General features: G+C 43.7%; 1 protein-coding gene across 3 annotated transcripts in view; it reads left to right on the top strand.

Annotated features, from left to right (window-relative positions):
- The window catches only part of PDE4B (phosphodiesterase 4B), a 2420935-nt gene that overhangs the window by 1171421 nt on the left and 1235536 nt on the right, over positions 1-13978 (top strand). The window contains exon 1 of one of the 3 annotated variants that reach the window (XM_069641972.1): positions 436-1223. The exons of the other annotated variants lie outside the window; for them this stretch is intronic. Within the exon in view, the coding sequence (XP_069498073.1) occupies positions 985-1223 (239 nt within the window). The 5' untranslated portion in view covers positions 436-984. Of the gene's footprint in view, positions 1-435; positions 1224-13978 lie in introns of those variants that run through there. 3 annotated transcript variants of the gene reach the window in all.

Genomic DNA, 13978 nt, shown 5'->3' with positions numbered 1-13978 from the left:
TGCAGCTATTGTGGAATTACCAGGCTTGCCAACAGGATTAACCCTTGGTGTCGTTTCCCCCACCCTGCCAATAACCCCAGCTCCGATGCCTGCCAGCCCTCTGGGAGGAAGGGGAGGAGGGAGGGAGACTAGGTGTGGTGGCAGGGAGGGGCGATGCCCTAAAGATGCCGGCGCCTAAAAATAACCAAAACAAAGCGTGTGCGAAGCACGTGATTGGCTCATTTAATACTAGTTAACGTGTCCGTGTGAAATGTTATGATTTATACAGGTCTTGTGTTTGTTTATTTTTTAGCATGCGCCCTTTGGTTGCACTACACGCGCCCACAGATGCAAAGTGCGTCTGTCTGCACCAGCAGACAACGAGCTCACTGGCGAGGGGGATCTTAGCTTTTAAAACAGTCGTGACCCGCTAATATGCAGTAGGTGGAGCTACCGCTGAGTGAACGGCAAGGCGTCCAGGCAGGATTTCTGAATGGGGAGCGGAGCGCGTCTTAGCTCGGCAGGATCACCACCAGGGCACACGGAGGTGACAGGATCCCAGAGACAATGTCACCTTCCACCGTGAGTCGTGTGCGGGCATTGTGTGTTGCCATTGTCTCGCACTGAGCCCAAATACCTCTGCGAGGACGGAGCGGGCACCGTGATGAATATTTCATGAGCTGCACCGTTCAGCTGAATGAATCCGGAGAGTGTCAGCGCGGGGCTGGCAGGCGCGCAGCATCCAGCAGGAGGCACCTCCTGACACACACGGAGGCTCTGGCGCATTTTCAGAGGAGAGGGCAGGCTGACGAGGGAGGACCTGGCTCCCCCCCCCCCCCCCCAGTATGCAGCCCCTGCTGCCCTAGGCAGGGATCTCAGCAGCCAGGGCCCGGCCCCATGAGCTGAGGCGCCTGGCCTCGCAGCACTGCAGTCTCTAGCGGGTGTCCACCGTGCCATGGCTGCTGCGCGTTCTGGGTGGTGAAGGAGAACTTGGCAACGACCACCATGACGGCCAAAGACTCCCCGAGGGACCTGGCGGCCCCAGAGACCGACGTTTACATCAAGACCTTCAAGGAGCACATGCACCTGGAGCTCGAGCTCCCCCGGCTGTCGGGCAAGAGGACCACCACGTCACCGAAGATCTCCCCGCGCAGCTCGCCTAGGAACTCCCCCTGCTTCTTCAGAAAGTTGCTGGTGAACAAGAGCATCCGTCAGCGGCGGCGCTTTACGGTGGCACATACATGGTAAGGCTGCGAAGCGGCTCGGGGGCTCGGTGCCTGCAGGCAATGAGACACCAACAATACCCCAGACACAAATAATTCCGTCATAAGTGAACTCGGGGCTGCGGAGAAAGCCGCTTCAAGTGTTGAGCAACATGTATAGGAATAACGATGGGGTGCCTTGCATCAGAAAGACCCACAGAGCATCCAGGCGCGCTCATTCTTAATGTGTTGAAATGCCCGCACGCCTCATTTGCTGCTATGTGTCATTTGCCAGTAAATCCAGGGGGGTGCTTTCATTTAAACGCATAAATTGCAAGTTTCCACTGCGCATTTTTAGCTGCGCACCTGGACCTGTAGTTGTGTCAGAATGACACGAAGGCAAAGGTTACATCTTTGAAACGAGGTAACGCCCCCTTTTAGAGAATCGGGGATCCAGGGGATGGTGAGAGAGAGGTGTGGGGGTGAGGGGTGCAGGTAAACAGAGGGGTGCACACAGGGATAGTGGAAGGCTGTTCTGGAAATCAAACGAGGCGCTAGACGTTCAGCCAATATTCCCGCTCTTGAAGCGTGTGGCTCTTTGGATGGACTCGCCCGTTGTGGAGAGGAGGAAGGCAAGCAAGGGCCTACGGTTAGTGTAGCACCCCGGTGCAGTGACGGACTGAGGTCTGAGGCCACAGGGCATTTTGGGAATGCCAATGGCACTGCACCCTGGAGATATCGCTCACACAACGGGTGATGGAGAAATGTTGGCAAGAGAAGAACAGTGCTCCGGAGTGTTGCCCAGAGCAATGCCAGAAGTTATGATTAATTCTAAACCTTCCAGCCATCACCTCTTTTGTTTGATGGAGAAATGTCATCACACTGGCCTCTGTGGTCAGTGTTTTATGTGGGATAAGAAATCGGCTAGGGCCCCCAACAAGTCATTCAACAATATTTGGGGGTATGGAGCATCAGAAAACTAGATTTATCCCATCTGGCCACCAGGGACTTCTTCTTACCACATTTTACTGAAGCATTTCTGTGAGGCACAAGCCCCCCCCCATATGCTCCTTGATCGCCCGCTATTGCCCAACCATCTCTGCCTCCATAGTACTCCTCCTAAATTGGTGACCTGACAGACATGGCTGAGTCTTTTTCCGGGCAAGAAGGTGATTACAATATATTTATACAGGGGTGTCAAATGAAATATAATTATTCAGCAGCCAAAAAATGTGACTAAAATATAAATATTCAGATATAAAAATGAAATATAATATTAGGTAAATGCAGAGTTCTTTTGAAAAAAATCCATGACTCTTATGAATTGCTCACTTCAATAATCATTCTGTTGGCAGTACTTAAATATGATGCTGGTCAATCACACCTCTTCTCTTGACCTGGAAATATAATATAGAAAACGCACCGTCTGATATAGAAATCAAACAGCGAATGTTCTTTTTTATATTTTCCCATAGAGTATTACAAAACAAATAATCCAACTCAAAATGAATAAAATGGATGATTTGAGTCTATAAATGTGACAATAGTGACATCTACTGAGCAAGAGCAGTATTGTCATTCACCATCTTTTCATTGACTTTAAGTGTGGGTGGAAATTAGACCAGGGAGCAGGGTAGGGCCCCACTTGCGAGACATTTCTGGACCCTACTGGGGATAAGACCTGAAGATGAGTATGCCACTTAACGCATGACTGTGGTCGAATTATTGGGTTACAATCTGCTCAGCATAACCTGCCATCCTCTATCCCAGGATGGCAATTTCCTCTTCTGCAGCCTGACCTACCACACAACAACAAAGGTGCTATTTTCACTACAGAAGCCCAACTTGCTTGATATTACATGTGTCTACTACTGAAACCATTTGCATAATATAGTCTTTTGGCCATTGGACTATATGACCCGCAGAAAAAAAGAAGACAGAGTCTAATTTGACTACACGCAGATCAGAAAAAAGAGGGGCAGTGTATTATTGGACTATGTGCCAGCAGAAAAAAAGAGGGCAGAGTATTAATGGACTATGTGCCCTGCAGAAAAAAGAGAGCAGCATATAATTGGACTATGTGCCCAGCAGAACAAAGAGGGCAGAGTATAATTGAACTATGTACCCAGCAGAACAAAGAGGGCAGCATATAATTGAACTATGTGCCCAGCAGAACAAAGAGGGCAGAGTATAATTGGACTATGTGCCCTGCAGAAAAAAGAGGGCAGCATATAATTGGACTATGTGCCCAGCAGAACAAAGAGGGCAGAGTATAATTGGACTATGTGCCCAGCAGAAAAAAGAGGGCAGGGTATAATTGGACTATATGCTGAGCAGAAAAAAGAGGGCAGCATATAATTGGACTATGTGCCCAGCAGAAAAAAGAGGGCAGAGTATAATTGGACTATATGTTGAGCAGAAAAAAAGAAGGCAGAGTATAATTGGACTATGAGCCCAGCAGAACAAAGAGGGCAGAGTATAATTGGACTATGTGCCCAGCAGAAATAGGAAGGCATAGTGAACAGGTAAAATAACCATGTCTACTGAAGGCAATGGATACTATTGGACCCAAATAATCCCTTCCAAGATGGAGGTTTTATCCTCTAGAATGTTCTCAATCACTGCTTCATGAATATCGAAAATACCATTTGTCAGACACTATATTGAGTAGAAAGTGCTTGTAAACGGCCAGATGGAAAATATTACAGCAATAGTTTTGTTTTGATTTTTCTCCGGGAACATAAGAGACTGGTACAATTTAAGGCACTTACCACCGACAAAGTAGAGCAGAAACAACTGCTTTCAAACTCACTGATCACAAAAGTGCCGCAGCACAGCTTCCAACAACGATTTCTCCCCAAAATGAAGTCACGCATAGCAAGTGTGTGGGAGGGAGATGGGCCATACTCAGAGCTGGGGTCATAGGTTACCTTCAGCTATTCAAAGTGACTCTAGCATTGGACCAAAAGGGTGACCTGCGCAAATAGCTAAACATATACTTTGTGTGAAAAAATGGACACACACTGAAGGCAAATAATTACACACCCAAACTGCATGGAAATAACTGGACACATACTGTAGGCTAATCACGTAATGTATGCACACAAATGAAGTCACACTTTATTTGAATACCTAGACATAAATTGTATGCAAAATAATTTCTCAAACTCAATATGGAAATAACTGAACACAACATTAATTCTATTTAAATCACACACTCTATGCCAATAATGGACCACAGAGTACATTTGAGTAACTGGGTACACTAAGAGCTTATCACAAACGGTATGCAAGTAATTGAACACACACATTATGCAAGTCGCTGGGCACACTATATGCCAGTAACTGATCACACAAAGAATGTGAACAACTGGATATCCACTGCATTTGAATAATTGGACACACACTGTATGTGAATAACTAGACACACCATATATGCACACAAATGAACACACGCTGTGTACAATTCGCACACTGTACACGAACACACACAATATGAGAATAACTGGATACACACTGTATGCAACTAAATTCAGCATTACCCAAAGTGACCTTTTACAATTGAACTTTTGTCCTAATTGACCTAATAATAGTGGTCCTAATTGACCTTCTGCACAATTGACTTTTACCTTTATTTTACATATATGTGTGTGGGTGGTAGTTTGGGGTACTACTAAATGATATAATGGTACTGGGAAGGGGTTTGCAGGGTTTTTTGGATTGAGTGAGGGGTTGCGGGAGGTTTCCCCCCCGCATATATGTCCTAATTGACCTTCATTTCACGATCAATTGTGAAAAGGGCAATTCTCCTGTGATCAATTGCGAAAAGGTCAATTCGTATACATCCCTAAATTGGCATATGCTGCATGCAAATAACTGAACACAAACTGAATGCAAAGCACTGTATGCAAATCGCATTATGCATGCACATAATAAAACATACAATGCATACGAATAACTGGACATACACTGCACGCATATCACAGACTGTGTAAATAACCGAACACACGATATTTGCACCCAACACCTGAGCACAATGTATGACAGTAACTGGACACACACTGTTTGCAAACAACTGAACATCCATTATATGCAAAGATCTTGAAACATACTGTATGCAAATGATTGGTCAGCTGCTGCATGCAAATGACTCTGCATATCCTATGCAACTAAGTGAACACATTGTATTAAAATCACACACTGAGCATAGTCTGTTTGTTAATACCCGGAAACACTGTGTATATCAATTGCATTGTGCATGCAAATTAAAAGACACACTATTCAAATGCGTACTGTATGAGAGTAACTGGATGCACTATGCAAACAACTGAAGACACACTGTATGCTAATACAAGGACACCATCTGTATGTGAATACATGGACACCCTCGGTATGCACATAAAGGACACACGCTGTATGAAAATAACTAGACACAGTGTGTGCACTTGACTGAACAGGCTCAGTATACTTAGAAATGGACACAGCCTATATGCAAGTAGATGAACCATTGGTGGGCAGACATTTTATATTTCTATCATGTAAGCACCCCTGCTATTGTTTTCTAAAATATTCTGACATTTGAATTAGATCAAAGAAATAATTGCTTTGCAAGAGTGCAAACGTGTTGCATTCTCGATTGTTCATCATATGCTTAAATTACGGGACCATTTTACACAATGAGATCAGCGCATTCACCAATGTTACGTGTGTGTGTTCGTGTGGCGTGTCATTTACACACGAGATAGAGGCTTTTTATTCGCAAAGCGTACTAGACACGCACATGACTGACGTCTCTGTGAATGGATCCGGAATGGTTTGAGTGAACTGCATGCACAGATCTGGGTTTGTAAATCCATTGCATTTTACTCATGTGTAAATGCACGTCTCAGGTGGGTGCACGGTCTACTCCCCCCTGTGAATAGGCCCCTGTGTTGTACACGGAGTTCTGGGGGCCATTGATTATTTAGCAAGGGCCCGTATTTCTTTGAGAGGCTGCTGGTCAGATACGCACGGTTGCCGCAAATTTGCCAAATATGTCGCACTACGATTTCTGCAGCCTGCGGCGTGCTTTGCTGTGACGCGCCGAGCTTTGTTTTAGTTAAATTCCCACCACAGTGCTGGCTGCTGCTGTGGGTTTCTTTTATTCCCAAACTGCTTCTTTATCGTGGATGCCAAGTTTAACTCGACGATTCCTAGAGTGTGGGCTGAGAAAAGCAGGCAGAGCTGCTAGCAATTCACAACTGAAGTTGTGCCCGCCAAGGGGATGTGCCAGTCAACCACAATGGGAAAACACCTCTCGCAGACTGGGCCCAGCTGCTCAGTGGGCCTGTGAGCTCGGAGGAGTAACCAGGCCGTGTGTCGGTCCTCTTTATCTTTCAAAATGGCAAGATGAAATCGCTCTCTTTTAGTCGCTAGCACACACTGTCTGAGCTTTTCGAGGGTACACCTGTAGTACATAATCATTGATGTTGTTATGAGCTCAGGGACGTCATTTAGGGGTTGGTCTCCCTTGCTACCCCTGTGGTCTCACTTGCTACCCCTAGCAATTTTGACAAATTGAAGCTACTGGGCTGTGGCCAATGCCATGTGGCTATTCGAGCTATTTGTCTTTCTGGAATTTCATGCAATCATTGCAAGACTCATTAAAGGTTAATTTCAGGCACACTTTAGGGGGTGAGGCACTGATTTAGTCTGTTCTTAAACACCTCAAATTCACAATGCAGACAAAATCCTCCAAAAATAATTTAGAGTAGATAAGCATCCGTTTCGGACTATGGGCCTCATTCCGAGCCAGGCGGTAAGGGGTTTACGGCAGCGTAAACAGCGCCGACCCTTACCGCCTGATTCCGAGGTCCCTTAGCGCCATGGAGGATTTAACACCTGCTTTTAGCAGGTGTTAAAATCCATGGCGCTAAGGGACCTTGTTGTTAATTACGCCACCGTGATTTACGGTGGCGTAATTAATTAATGCCTTCCCCACTCCCATTATGCCCTATGGGGCAAAAATGGGAATGGGGAAGGGTAAATGGGGATTGGGGACTTACCGCCCCGCCAACCTCGGAATGGTGGTTTACGCCATGGTGGTAAAGGTACGACCCAGGCGGTAACTTACCGCCTGGGTCGGAATGAGGCCCTATGTATTTTACTTTTCGGAAGTTGCAGTTATAGCATGTTTTTTTCTGCCGATTCATATGGTGATCCATTCTTGTATGAAATGTCTATCACGTTACAGTAATATTGTAACCATAGTTTTCATAGTGTACTTAGAAACAATGCTATGTGATGCCACTTCCAGTTTGGTCAAGGGGTAAATGGTTGTGTTCCATCGCTTCCTGTGATATCCCTTTGGGGTGGGGTCAAATGACATCACTTCCTGTGATGTCATCAGAGGTCAAGGGTCATGTGATGTCACTTCCGCTACCCCAGGCATTTTGGAGAAATGACGTCCCTCTATGAGCTATATACAGTGGTCGTAGTGTACAAAAAGCAAGTAGGGGAACTATGTTCCCTGCTGGATTGTCCCGCTCACCACAAACCTCATTGCCACACCTCCTCCGACGCACAATACAAACCCTCAAACACACACATGCTGTTTAAGGCAACGGGTCAGTGCAGTGCACTGAAGTGCAAGTTTCAACTTCTTACCATAATTTGTATTTAAAACGAAACCATTGCGGAACGCTTTGCTATTAAACTAAATGTATAGGAACAGTAAAAATAAATGAATAAAAAATGTACAGGAGCATCGCTCCCAACCACTCATGTCCACTTCAACCGCTGGCTATATGCAGATTTGAAATATCTTTCACCTGTCCAGTGATAAGTAGCAAGGCTTTAGTAGCTGGATAACATAACCTTTTACCCCAGAGATGGCACTAAGCACTATTCTAAAATGGTTTGACTAGAACATATTGAATTCCAAGAAGTGTACAAGACTAAGGGCCTGATTTACAAAAAAAAAGTGTGAAGGGCGCGCAAACGTGTTTGCGTGCGCACTAAGATTGCGTGGCGCAAATGCTTCGCAGAGGGATAACATGTACAGAAATAAGTACACACAGGAAGCTGCAGTGCAAAGAAAATAGGTTTGCACTGCGCAAAGTGCACTTTTTCAACAAATAGCACAGTTGCACAGTGCAAAACATTCTGTAAATAAGGCCCAAAGCATGTTAATCAGCTCAAAATGACTTCACCCCATGTGATTTAGGAGGACCCATCACAAGAGAGATCTTTGTCTTGTAGAATACCAATTTCTTTGCAAACGAGGCAATTCTTCCAAACATAGCTGACCGGCCCACCCCTTAAATACTTTTGCACTCCCAAACCCTAAAAGAAGCATAGCTAAACGCAGATCCTGTGTTTTGCCTTGAAATCCTAACAGTTGGTCATCAGCTAAAGCAGAGTGCTCAAGTTGACCCATGTCAGGCGCACACAGTTCATTCAGTTCTGGCCTTTCTCTGACTTTTGGGGAAGGGAGTAGTGTTTCTCCCCCACTATAAATGAAGCACTACACGTGTCATGGTGGAAGTGCAAAGGCTTATGTCTGACAGGTTCCATGTTCTTTCATCGCCTGCAATTACAACGCCAGGAATTAGAATGTGTACATTCTAACGAAAACGTACACCACATTTTTTTGTTTGTTTGTTTTTGGGGGGTACCCCCCTCAACCCTCATCCCCCACCCATCTTTACCGATTCCCTACCCTCCCAACTCCTTATCTGCCCTTTCCCACCCCCTCCTAAAACATTTGATGAACGTTTTCATTATAATATACACTTTGAAATGCCTGGTGTTGCAATTTCAGGCGATGAAAGCACGTTGGACCGTCTGACATGGGAACACTTAAGAGCTCTGGCTAAACCTAATAGTAAAAGGATTAGTAGCTAAACTGCACTCATTGTTTATTATCTTATTATCAGTATCTGCAAGTGTCCTCCTTTGCCGTCTGTCAAGACTCACTTCTTCGGTATACAGACTTTGTAACGAAAATCTTATATAGAATGAATGTATAACGAAAATGATATAACGAAAAACATAACGAAAATGTATGTGGGGTGGGATAAAGGGTACATCTTGTGGGGAAACGGTTGGGGTGGGTTTTTAGGGGTGGGAAACGGGGGTTTCCAGGGGAGCCGCCCAAAACTTTTTTTTTTCGTTATATGTGCATGTGTTATAAAATTATTCGTTATAAAGACATGTAACCACTTCTTCCAGCAATTGGCTATCATTTATAGGGTAAGAGAAAACTGCCCATTTAATTGCAAGCACCATCAAGGAAAGTGGCTGCACAATGGTCATCACCTGCAGACTTCACAAATCCCACACTCAAACATGGCTTGCCATGACTTGTCAATGACCATGAACAGGTGACAGATGGTGGTCATTTTAGTAAAGCTGGCTTATATCTAGTGGGTGGCAATGAGCTATATCCAGCATCTAGAAGTTTCTACGATGCTGCAAAAAAGGCATATTCGCTCTCGAGTAAGTGAAGCATGTACATGTGTTACTCTATGGTTCTACAATTTAGTCTAGCTGTTTGTTTTCAGTGGTGGAAGCTGGCCCCACCTTTTAACGAAATGGCATCAATAATGTAACCATGATGTGTTAGCAGCTTGCAATGGTTACTCCAACATATAAGCAGAAGCAAAGGCAACGTGCATGGGAATCAACGTTATTACTGTGACATCCCACCTAGAATGGTTTTGGTCTTTCTGTACAATTCTATTTTGTGTTTGAACATTGTATTTGAAACTGAATGAACATGTAACACTGTGAAAAAGGAGAAATAATCCTTAAGATTTTTCTGGGATTCTGACCATGCTAATATGACCTGGAATTCAAAATTCTGCATACATTCACCATGGGGGTCTAAGACAATACTTTCAAAATCCAGTAATATGAAAACATTAAACTTAAAATGAAAAAAAAATCTTGTTCTTCTCATCTTGAGCAATATGTCACTGTTACAACAGGAGAAATATACAATTCAACAATCTCCGAAAATGGGACACTAGAATTCATTCAAGAGATTTGAACAAACTTCCATATTCACCAATTATTTGTCAAGTCTTTCTCAAATTGCCAGCTGGCGGCGGGGGATGGAATTGAGTGCTGAGTTATGACTGAGAAGTTTTTGTGCTGTGACTTGAAACAGAATCAAATGTGGCACCTATATGCTGTAAAATGATTCCACTCTGTGCGGAATTTGTCCATCAGGAAATACAGTATTTAAGGACTCGGTCACCCAATGTTGGCTTCATGTGAATTGAAAAGGGAAACACAGAGTAGAAACAGAGGAAGAAGTCAATGGTCCTGATGTACAAACATGCTTTATAATGCTGCAATCCCTCTCGTTGGGCCTGATTCACATAGCGGTGTCAGCCCCCATTGGTGCCCCCCACCCTCTTTGTGGTGCGCCGATGACATACCTTGAGAACCTAAACCTGAGCTGCTAATTATTAATAGTCAGACAATAGTTTACATTTTGGAAACACAGATCACAATTTATTGGAGCATACATCACAGGGGGCAGTCCCAGCCCTAAAGCATCATGGTTCACAACCATCTATACCACAAAACCTAGCCCCAAAAAAGTGGGGCAAAAAGATCTGGATGTTCTCTGTGTCCCCTTGCCGCCTGCATGCATGTCGCAAGGCACCAGACATACGTAGCAGATTGCTGCACAGAGTGCTTCCACCTCGGGCCGCTATGTGGGACGTCCCTTGAGCGGCCCCTGCGGGGGCTGTGACCTCCTCTGAGCATTTTCCAATGGGATTGCGGCATTATAAAATGCTTCTCTGAGTCTGTAAATCAGGCTCATTGTTTCTATAAAGTGTCCTAAGTGTCATAGAAGGCAGAGACTGCAATCATGATCTGTAGAATCCTCTGACGGTGAGTGCATGATTGTTCAAATGAAGATCAGTAGAAATCAGTTAGTTTAGATTAAAAATAATAATTGCATTAGAAGCGGCTACAAATTTTCACTTACCTTAGATGGAAAGTGAAAATTGCACTATCCCGTAAAGCATTGCACTGACATTTGCACTAGGATATAGTAACACTCACATATCGGCAATTTTCAAAACTGCAAATGAACGTTCATGTTTAAAGAAAGGTTAACTTGTTCTTTCCTAGGAGGCTCCCTCACATTAGAGGTCTGTGTTGTTATCTCCAAACCTATCTCTTTCCAAAGTGGTTAGATCCAAAACAAAACCTGATTGTGATTTGCATTTCAATGTCTTTCGTTGCACTCACTCGCTCCCATCCAATATTTTGGTTGGTTAATTCACAGCCCTTGTTGTTGTATTTGGGCAGGCAGAGAGGAATTGAGAGCTGTACCTGGAATGGGAAAGCCTTGATGATAGACGCCAATGAGGAGCAAAACATTGATCCCGAACCCATGCTACCTTCTGAACAATGCTGCGTCCGTTTCTCTTATTGCGTGTCGACTTTCCCTTCCCAGACACGTATGAGTTCACTGAAGCCTCTCTAGATGCTAATGATGTGTTTCTTCTTACCTTTGACCTGGCATCACGAGTCATAATTGAAAGCTATCCAAAATACATTTGCAAATGTCAGCTTGTCAAATGAAAAGCCTTGCTTTGAATATTGTACATCTAATACACGCAATGTATTGCATTTTTTGTTTTCTCTCAAACATCAAATAGTTTCAAAATCCGGAAAATGTGCTATTTCGACACAACTCCAATTAGAGATATGTTGGCAGATATATAACAGTGAAATGCAAATAACTGATTTTTTTTGCTGTAAATATTGAATTGTTTTGCACAGAAAAGGGACATTGGACAGATTTTGCAAGAAATACCATTTAGAATGAGAAGTTTTTTTTTAAATCTCATTATTTGTTCAAAACAGTGTGTATTTGCAAATCTCTTTTTTCATTGTTGTGGTGCAAAGGTTCAACAAACAGACACAATTCACTTGTGGCCGAATTGAATATGTCCAGCCCTTACAAAGTGTTTTTCAATGGGCTTTTACCATTGAGAAACGATGTAACCACCTATACGTGTCCTTTCACAAATCTTTCATCTTTTCCTATGAAATCCTATTCACAAATTCCAGTTCCAGCCTACTTCGTAGTCACTGATTGTTAAACATTTAAGCTTCCAATCAGACCTTATCCTATTTCTGTTTTGCTTGCTTGCAATATTCAAATATTAAATGTTAAGTCAATTGTTTCTTCTGTCTGCTCCAGAAGTCCATGTCTTGAGTTGACAACATCTTATTCACAGCTATCAGCTTAGCTTCCAGGATTGATGAGTTGCTAAATCCATGTCACTTGGGCATTGTATTTTGATGAGTGGCCTTTGTCAGTGTAATGTTGTAGCTTCATTGTACATTTTACGATGAGAAGTGGCAATAGCTTTCTCCTAATTAAGTGATATTTGGAAAGCAGCATTCACCGATGACGAACTGTCACATCTAAAGAGACGTGTCAGTGTTCCAAAGGTTGGTGTAGAAAGTGTCTCTTGTATGCATGGCTGTGCAATACATTTGAGGATTCATTGATTGTGACACTCTGGGTGCATTGGAGATGGAAACATTGACTGGCAGCTGAGACGGCCGATCAATAATTGTCCAAAAAATACAGCAAGAGAAAATCGTATAGCCTGCCGAGTCCAAATTCGACACAGCAACACTGCACACATACAGACGTAGAACCAATAGAAACATTTGGCTTCCATGTATGGCTGGGCTTGTTGACACAAGGACCAAGTAATTCTCTGAGTGCCCAATATGGTGCTGATGCGTGAAACCCCTCCGAAATAAGGTTTATTTGGGTGTTGATGCACATGCAACATTTTGGTTCAGAATCACTGCATGAGGCACTGACAACGAAACCTACATTTCGAGAGGGGGGGTCTAACTGGTGATGGGAGGGGCCACTTCAGAAACTGGGCTGGGCAAACGTGGAGGTCCCGCTCCCTCTGTTCGACCCCAATGGTTGTCTGGCGTGGGACCCAAGTATAAAATGATACATTTTAGAGCGTAATATGCCAGTGAGAATGACAAAGTGCATTGATTTAAAAATACACAGTTATTTGCTATGTTTCTTTTTATATCTAAAGCCCAGCCCTATAAGCAAAATTGACCAACAGGGGACCAGGCAGAAGTACAGTGTGACACTGATCCAACTTCCACATAGGATACAAAACAGACATTACTGTTCATTATTCCACATATGCCAGTATAAACATGTTCACACTGGCTGTGCCCAAAGATTTCCATTCTGGCTACACCACAATATGCCAATATTCCCATATATGAACATATTCATGATTACTGTGTGCACAATTCCAGTAATGATACTATAAGAAAACATGTCCATCCCATTAAAAAAAATGTCAAGCCTCAGGAAGAAATGGATAGACTGGCTATACCAAAATGCCATTCTAGCCATATAATAGCACGTCATGCCTACTTTGTTATAGATGCCCAGTAAAAAAAAAAAAAAAGTTGTGCCACAGTAATAAATGACTAGACTGGCTGCACCAAAATGCCATTCTAGTCACATAACACATATCCTGTTTACTTTCTTATCGATGTCCACTAAAATGTAATGTTTAGCGAAATCCCCCTTCCCCCACCCATCCCTTCTCCCACCAACCACCATGCCCCAAAGCTGTCCCCCACTACCCTCTAGAATCAGCCCCGTGGCCCAGCATTACACATAAGCGCCCACACCCACACACAATTACTCATTCACTCACTCATTCAAACATCCCATTCAGCATGCACTTGCTATTCACATGTGTATCCAGCCCCCATTCATCATACAC

Source organism: Ambystoma mexicanum, chromosome 1q (genome assembly GCF_040938575.1).
Source record: "Ambystoma mexicanum isolate Mex_15411 chromosome 1q, UKY_AmexF1_1, whole genome shotgun sequence".
Taxonomy (NCBI): Eukaryota; Metazoa; Chordata; class Amphibia; order Caudata; family Ambystomatidae; genus Ambystoma; species Ambystoma mexicanum.
This window is presented reverse-complemented; position numbering and strand designations above follow the sequence as displayed.